A 9,153-nucleotide genomic window follows, 5' to 3' on the forward strand; every position below is an offset into this window, starting at 1 on the left:
ATGATATTAGTTAGTTAAATCAATTGAATCTTTAATTCTATGTCATAATTCATGATTTACACGTGACGTTTTCAGAATATCAAATTACTTGGAATAGTTCTATACCATGATTCATGAGGGTATATCATATGATAATGAAAGTACAAGGATTTGATTACTGAATAATTATTTGTTTTTAACCTTTTATAGTAAGAGATTGATGGGTTATTTAACCCAAAAAAAAAAGATTGGTTGATGGTTCTCTTGTTGCTTTAGAGTTTCTATTGCACCGTGTTTTCTTTTATAACCAGGAATATTGAAAAAAAATTTCATAACTTTTAATTGATAGAATTTAAATTCAGTTACCTTTTGATAGTAGATTCTCTGAAGTTGTAAGCTTTGTTCGCCTCCAATTGCCATTTTCATAATCTTAATAGCCAATTTAATTTTGTCCATCGAAGATGGAAATACCTGGAGTTTATCATTGTGTTTTTGTATTCTGAACATCCCTTTCTACCTTTTACTGGTTTGATGCCACAGCGCTTAGAAATTGGAAATTGGGAGATTATGGTTGGCAAGACTAATTTGGATCAGTTTGTTGAAGCACCTCTATTTATCAGGTGAGGATTTTTACCTTTTTGCAACTGGTTTAAAGCTTTTTGTCTGAGATGATTTTTACTAAGCTTGGGTTATTAATTTGTACTACGCATCCATTTGCATTTTTTAAGTAGAGTCACATAATGTGATAATTGATGGAAGGTAAAATCTGAACTGTTGACTTCCCACCTCTCCAAACTTTAATGTTTTAGTAGTGGCCACCAGCCTTTGGTTAAGTTGGCTTTTTTATGTTACTCTTATGGGTGTTAGATCTTTGAAGTAGGGTTTATCTACTTTTTGAGTATATGGTATTTTATTTGTGCCTCTGACCAGATTCCTTTCTTTTTCTCCTTCGAATAGCGACTTGAAATGACACTAACATTACCATACTCCTGACTATTCTTGCCTTCTTTCCATTGTAAATTATTGTGCTTCCTAGTCCTAGCTAATTACTCAGATTATTGGTGAAAAAATAATAAATCGGAGGAATATTGTTCTGATAGGAGGTAAGTACGAAACTATTGTTGTTGGGCTGATTAAGCCATGTAGCAAAAATATATTTTTTTTTTCAAAAAAAATGACTAGTAGCAGGGCTGACAAAGCACGGCTGCCAGTGTCAGTCTGATGTAACCGGGCTGACAATGTTAAAAAAATGCTCCGAAATCAGCCTGGCAGGCAAAAAATATGTATTTTTTTTAAAAAAATGACTGTTAGCCCGGCAGCATCTGCAAAATGTTAAAAAAAATGCTTCGACCATGTAGCTTTTCAATCTGAATAAGTATGTTCTTTATTTAAATTGTAACTCAATTTTAAATGAATAATCTTCAGTTTGGCACATTATATATCTAGTTAAAAAATTATACTACCAAAAACAATTCTGCATCAACTTTACAGCTCTATTGCACCAAAAAAAAAAAGTTTGCAACTCTAACACATTCAAACAGAGAAACTAAACTAGCTTGGAATGAATAACTTTGTAGCATAAGAGAGATACTTAAAATAATTACAATTTTAAACTAAAAATAAGTTTTGAAACCACAAAAAAAAGTAGTACTCTTCGGAACTCACATATATGTAGCTGTTCTCGTCCGTCTGATTTCCGTTACCCAACATTGCAATTAACACAATAATTTCAAGCCAATACAATATTGTATCTAACCAAATAAATTTTTCCAATCAAATTATTCCAAAATACTTTAAACATCCAAAGAAATATTACTACATACGAAGCTAAATACAGTCAAGTACCGAGCAAAGCAAGTCTATTCGAAACTATATTAAGCAAAATTTCTAGCAAAACAGACATGTAATACTTATATATGTATAAAAGTGTGACAAGAATAAAAAGAGAGAAACGGCACCATTAGACGCCATCTCTTGGGCGAATTACTCAAGCGAATTATTCAGGCCGTTCAAAGCAAATTACTCAAAACACGAGTTTTTTTTTTTAACTTTTTGTAGATGCTGCCGGACACAGCCTGGCTGCTAGTCATTTTTTAAAAAAATAAAAAATATATTTTTTGCTATCGGGTTTAGTCAGCTCGGCAGCAATAGTTTCGTACTTACTCCCCGTCGGAACAACATTCTTCCGATTTATTTTTTTTTCACCAATAATCTAAGTAATTAGCCCCTAGTCCTGTGGTCTATCCCAAATTATTGTGCTTCCATAGAATTTTGGGCCCAACTTTGAGTAGAGTTTATCTACTTTTTGAGTATATGGTATTTTATTTTTACCTCTGACCAGATTCCTTTCTTTGTCTCCTTCAAATAGTGACTCGAAATGACACTAACATTACCGTACTCTTGACTATTCTTGCCTTTTTTTCATTCTAAATTATTGTGCTTCCTGGTCCTGTGGTCCATCCCAAATTATTGTGCTTCCACAGAATTTTGGGCCCATTCCCTTGTAAAGTATCTTTTTTTTCAAGAAACGTTCGATACTTTCATTGATACGTTGTAAACTATACAATTGTTGAGCAAAAGCCCAAAATGACTTTACAAGTGCACCTTGGCACTAAGAGTGTAGCTACTCTTCATCAAAAGAAATGCTTAATGCATGCATACTAACTAAATCAACCCTTTCCTTTGTTAAGTTAGTAGACAAAACAAATGAGCATTTTGTAAACATTGAGCACAAATTTCTTATGTCCTCCAAGTGAGAGTGCATTGCCATGTCTTTAGAGTTACTGGTTTGGATCATTTTCAGCAATCGTTCCTGCTTAATCTTGATCTGAATCTTCTTCCATTCCTTCTCTCTTGCCTTAAACGCTAAAGCCACTGCTTGGTTCCTTAGTTTGTTACCATCAATAGCTTCTTTGAGTGCCCATTGAGCAAGGATTTATTTGTTAACATCCTCTGCTACTATTCCAATCCCTATGTTCCAACCTCTTATCCTCTACTGTACTGTAATATTTAGATGAATGGGGTCTGCATCCTCCTTCCTCTGTCCCTGTAGTTCACTTGCGATTGGTGTTTCCAGCATGCTCATCCTTTTTTGTTGATCCTTAGCTTCTTTGTATTTGATCCATTCATTTTGTGCTTTCTGTACTATCATCAATGGATGTTGCTACACATTGTTGAACATTCTGTCATTTCTTACTTTCCAAATCTGCCACAGGATATTAGCTATTAAGGCTATGTGTTCCATTCCCTCACTTCTGCACCTAGCTTCTGTTAGCAAGCTCCACCACTTCTTAAAGTCTCCTCTCTGGTCTTCAATTCCATCCCAATGTAATGGAGCTAGATGCCATGTTTCTTTAGCTATCTTGCATTGGAAGAATAGGTGTTCAACAGTTTCAATGCCTTCCCCACAGCAATTACAGATAGGTGATCCTGTTTTGATTCTGCTGTATACGATTTCATTCACAGGTAATGCAGTGTTCAAACATTTCCACATAAACATCTTTATCTTATGTTTTAGATTGAGCTTCCACAAAATTTTCCAGGGCTTGTTGTCTCTCAAACTTGTTCCTTGTTTCTAACCTTCTTTTTGCTAATCCTTCTTCACCAGTTCCTTATAGGCTGAGGCTGCTGTATACTCCCCATTCCCACTGTGTGGCCAGAAGAGCCTATCTTCTTTATCAGCCAAATTAATGGGTATCCTCATAATTCTTTCAGCTTCTTCCTCCTTGAACAGCTTAAATAAGAGGGGCCTTTTCCATCTATAGTTTTCGATCAGCTCTTCTACTTTATTGACTATGCAGTGCTGTCGCTTTGCTGAAGTTGGCCTTCCTTAGGAATTCCCTGGTATCCATTTGTCCTCCCATATCTTAGTGCTCTTACCATTTCCAATTTTCCTATAGGTTCCTTTTTCCACCAAATCCCTTGCTCCCATCAAACTCTGCCAAATCCAAGAAGAGTTCTGCTTGATTTTGCATCTGAATATTGACTCATGTGGGTAATATTTGGCTTTTAGCACTTTAGATACTAGAGAATTAGGAGTTGTCACCATCCTCCATACTTGTTTTCCCAATAGAACTCTATTGAAGCTTTGCAATTCCTTAAATCCTAGCCCCTCTCTATCCTTCTGCTGTGTCATCTTCTTCCAAGAGCACCAGTGCATTTTCTTCTTCCCATTCTCTTCTCCCCACTGATAGAATGCTAATTTAGCATTGATTTTGTTATAATTTCCTTTTCTTATTAGATTGGTTATTGCATTAATGGACATATTTTGTTTGAATTTTATGTTTATGGGATGTTTAGCCAATTGGAGAAGGGAAGTGTAGAAATAGCAGTTTTAGAAGATTTTCCTCCAAGTAGGTGTGGACGGTGAGAAGACATCAATCAAGTCAGCAGTGTGCAGGATTCTATGCAGGGCAGTATCCTAATACAAGTGGGAGTCGTCGTCATAACTGGAAGATGATATTATCTGCTAAGTTTCTAATTAGTAATTGAGTTAGTTTAGGAGACTTTTAAGCGTTTGAGTACCTATCTTTTAGGAAGTTAGTTTTCCTATAGTGGGAGATTTTTTTTGGAGCTAATTACTACGGATTGTGAGGGAGGAAGTTCGATGTGTTTTAGAAAGCTAGAAAATAGGAAGAGCAAAAGCATGATCCCGTGTGATTACTACTCGGCCAGGGAATAAGAAAAGGAGAGGACGGCAGCCGCTTGGCTCTCTTCTCCTCTGAGTAGTTCTTCTATTGTCAAACATTGATACAATTTCCTTCAAGGGAATTGCGTGAGTTACTCTCAATGGAGAGTAACTAATCTTGTTTTCTAGTCAAGGGACAACTGAAGATTTGGTTCAACAATAACTGTGAGATCTAAATTATTTTAACTGTTTCCTTCATTTATTGGTATTTATATGTTTTCTGCTTTTGATTGTTATGGCTATCATGTATGATTGAATAGTGCACAATATTTAATTATTCACGTAGTCTATTTTGCTAATTGAGGGTAGTCGAATCCGTAATTGTTCGATTACCTCCATCCCGGTAGCAACTGGCGTAATTGGGTTTATGTCAGGAAAACATACAATCTAATTTAAACAAACCCTCGTAGCGTATTTGTTAGTTAGGATTGAGCTTTCCTAAATCTTAATGCAAACTAGAAATTAAATCTTATGGTCGTACCTAGGGTTGTTTTCGGATTAGAGAAATAGTTAACAGTCGTACCTTAACTATCGAGAAATTAAGAAAAGGCTGGTTGTTTATCGTGTATATGACAACTATAACCAATCTATTGATAACTGTTGGAATTATATTTGAATCGATGATCAGTTGCATGAACCATTTTTTAAGTGTATCTTTGGCTAGAGTTTTCCCAATTATTTCTGTCAATTAATTATTTTTCGCATTTGATTTATTTAGTTCATTAGCATTTAATCCTAAAACCCCCCATTTATCTTAATTCGAAAGGAAACAAATTCTCCCCAGTCCCTGAGGAGACAACCCTACCTGCCACTATCTAGTAGTTAGTGAATTTAGTCAGATAATTAATTATGGTATATCGGATTAAACAAACTCTTCGCGAACAGGGTGAATCAAGTAACCCATTGCACACCTAGAGTCCCTGCTCCAATACTTAGAATTGATTATTGACTACTTTTGGTGGTAGTTAAGTTTTATTATTATTATTGCACAGGATCGACAACCTGTCACCCACTAAAAGTTTGTCATTATAGTACTTAATTCCTTGCATAATCTGACTGGCATCTTGAAGCAGGACATGGTATAGGTTGGTAGTGCCTTGGCCATTGCTTTGATCAAAACTTCCTTCCCTGTGGTGCTAAGGAGTTTATTCTTCCATTGCTTCATCCTCCTCTCACATTTATCCTTTATAAAGTCAAAAATTTGTTGTTTTGTCCTTGTGATAACCATTGGTAACCCCAAGTATTTCCCTTGAGTCACAATCTGTACACCACCAAGCTGTGAACTTATTCTCCCCTGTGTTTGTTGTGATATCCTGCTTAAGAACACTGATGATTTTTCCATATTGATCACCTGTCCTGAGCTTTTCTCATATTTCTTCAAAATCTGTTTGAGCTCTTTCGCCTCCTTTGTGTCTGCCTTGCTGAAAATTAAGGTATCATCTGCAAAAAAGAGATGCTCTCCATATGTGTTTTAGTAGAATCTCCACGTAAAATGAGTCATATTTTAATTTCCTCAATTTGTTCTCCACTAGAATGCCTTTCATTTATGATACCAGCCACTATTTGGTAGGAGTGTGCAAAGTCAAAAAATTCCAATTTACCAATCGAATTCGAATTGAATTCGGAATTTTGAATTCGATAATTCGGAATGAAAATCGGAATATCCGATTTTGAATTAGACGAAATCGGATTGAATTCGGTAATGGGATTTTTCAAATCAGAAATTCTGATTTCGAATTCACAATTCGAAATTGAAATCGAAGTCGGAATTTGGAATTCCTATTTCGATTTCAAATCCATTTTTCATATATTTATAATATTTATATATATATGTAGTATAACATTTATATTATAATAAATTTTATATTCTTGAATTTGATGATTCGGAATTCCTATTTCGATTTCAAATTCGTTTTCATATATATATAATATTATATATATATGTTATATAACATTTATATGATAATAATTTTATATTCATGAATTCGGTGAAATCGAAATTTACCGAATTTCGAATTGAATTCGAATTCAGAGTTGGTGAATTCGAAATCAAATTCGATTGGAAATTTTGATACCAAAATTCCGAAAAATTTCGATTTCAAAGTTCCGAATTACCGATTTCGATTTCGATTCGCACCCCTAGTATTTGGCCTCTGTGGATTTGAGGTTGTTAGCCACATCAATCGCCATCCTTCAGCTCCTTTGGGGACATCCAATCAAATTAGAACCACACAGAGAAGATTTGCATGACCCCTGCACAAGAAGAATCATCATCCTTCAGGATCAATGTTGTAAGATGGAAGAGGATTCTGAGGAGTAATAGAGAAAACTGGAAGCTAAGGGTCCATTTGGTTGGCTGTAAAATGTTTTTCCCTAGGAAAATATTTTCGAGTGAAGTTATTTTCCAGGAAAATCATTTCTTTTGTAGCATTTTCAAATGTTTGGTTACTCGTTTGAAAATGTTTTTCAACTTCATTTTCTTCTATTGATAAAATATTCATAAGGTTTTGTTGCTTTAGAATGTCATCTCCTTTTTCTAAGGCTTGTTAAACTAACTATGTACATATGAATGTACTATGCAACGGAAATCTAAATAGACTTACCTCTAACCATTGTTGTCAAGTACAAATTGGTCTCTCCTTGTCTCTTTGACTCCTTGTCTACTCTAAAAAAATAAAAATATGTAGAAGAAGAAGTTAGAGTAATGAGCTTCTAGCTTATGCCTAACCAAAGAGTGTAGTATTGATGGAATTCCACAGGTTGTTTATGAGCAAGGCTAGGGACCCTTACTAGCAATTACCAAATCCCTAGAGTTTCCTTCCATCAAAGAAATCTTGCCATAATCCATAACCTTTTCTGACTAATTGATTGATTTGATTGGTTAATTGATTGAATAAGATATCAATTAGCAGAAGATACCAATCAATCATTAACAAATGGGAGATACTAATTAATTATTGATAAAATGTCAGTCCATTAATCAGGATATCAATCACTTTCGAATCAAATCAAATCATGTGGACCACAATTGCCTCTAAAAGAAGCAAGTTATACATTCTCCCACTTGATCCACATAAAATAGTTAGATAACATGCGAGTGACTAGGTACTTAAAAATAGCCATAAGTCTTGTTTGTCACTCACCAAATTCAACAATTATGTAATAGTTGCTTAATTAGAAAATACTAATACACGAATCATGGCAATTATTTTCTCATTGGCAAACACTTCCTACCATGTATGACAATGTATTACACTTTCTAATCAAGCACTTTAAAAGGACTTTATGAATGACTTCATATAAGTTATTCAAGGTCCAACTCTATGGATCACATGATCGTTACTTTATACATGAACAATATTGTGCACAAAATCATGTAAACATAAGTCTGTCGAGTGTCTAGATAATAACAATAGTGAGAATAATAGTAAAATACTAAATGAACTGGTGGGTTCCATATGAGTTATTTGATCATTAACAACTTAGCTGGCAACCTTTAGTTGTTTGATCAACAATAATAACTCCTTACCATACACTCAATAGCTAATTTTTTGCTTTCTAAATAACTATTGAATACCTTATGTTGACTTGCCATGTTTTGACTCCCACTCTTTCATGTATACATAATGAAAGGGTATAATCAAATTGTATATCTATATTAGCCAAGATACAATATCGACAAACTGTAGGCCAAATAGTAGATGCTTGTGGTATAACTTCATAGCATCTTTGGTGAATTTATATTTATTCCAATGCATGATGTGAACATTATGCAATTGTTCACTATTATTGCTTAAAAGTAATACTTGCTCTTTATTATCAAAGAACTCTTGCATGAAGGTCTTAAGATAGATTAACTATCTTTTACATTCTATTTTGTGAATACCAATGACAGAAGGGTTTCACAAATATCATGATTGAGAAAAAAAACTCATAGTATATTAATTTACTAGAAAAATTCTTCTAAGATCAAATGAAGAATAAATTAAAAAACTGTTGAGAAGCAACAATTTGATTTAAATTTCATTATCTACAAGTGTATCATAGTGACACATGTGTCCACCTAATTATTAAGAGTCACATTAAGGACATTTGTTTTCATATTTATCTAATGTAACTCAAATAGTGAGTTACTAGTGCCATAATTACCCCAAATAAAATCTCTCAAAATTTGGTAGTGATTTTGTGGTAATTTGTGACATTATTCCTGAATATGGAGATTTCTCCATTTGCATCTTACGAAAACATTACACAATTCAACCTTAAACTCTTGTAGGTATATAACATAGTAACTAGGGATCTTCAATTTTCTATAGAGAATATTTTGCCTCCCACTGTCTCAAAGATAACTCAACCAGTTGGTTCAATGCGAATTTATCTTCATGTGTTTATTTGATAAGGAGTTTTTCAATTGATTGCTTATCTAAAATAATTAAATAATTATTTTGAGAAAAGCTATCAATTTTCCATGTGCAAAGGAGTCAAAT

At 34.0% G+C, this 9,153-nt stretch overlaps 1 protein-coding gene and 1 non-coding gene across 2 annotated transcripts; one reads left to right on the forward strand and one right to left on the reverse strand.

The window, feature by feature from the left end:
• Window positions 1-3,808: 3,808 nt before the first annotated feature.
• LOC113771370 (uncharacterized mitochondrial protein AtMg00310-like) lies at window positions 3,809-4,243 on the reverse strand. The gene has a single exon (XM_027315955.1). The coding sequence runs from the start codon at window positions 4,241-4,243 to the stop codon at window positions 3,809-3,811; it is 435 nt and encodes a 144-aa protein (XP_027171756.1).
• A 2,619-nt stretch (window positions 4,244-6,862) lies between these two features.
• Window positions 6,863-6,960, forward strand: LOC113772722. The gene has a single exon (XR_003468679.1). It is a non-coding gene; the product is annotated as a U6 spliceosomal RNA (small nuclear RNA).
• The last annotated feature ends 2,193 nt before the right edge of the window (window positions 6,961-9,153 follow it).

The sequence above is a fragment of the Coffea eugenioides genome, chromosome 5 (assembly GCF_003713205.1).
Source record: "Coffea eugenioides isolate CCC68of chromosome 5, Ceug_1.0, whole genome shotgun sequence".
In the NCBI taxonomy this organism is placed as follows: domain Eukaryota; kingdom Viridiplantae; phylum Streptophyta; class Magnoliopsida; order Gentianales; family Rubiaceae; genus Coffea; species Coffea eugenioides.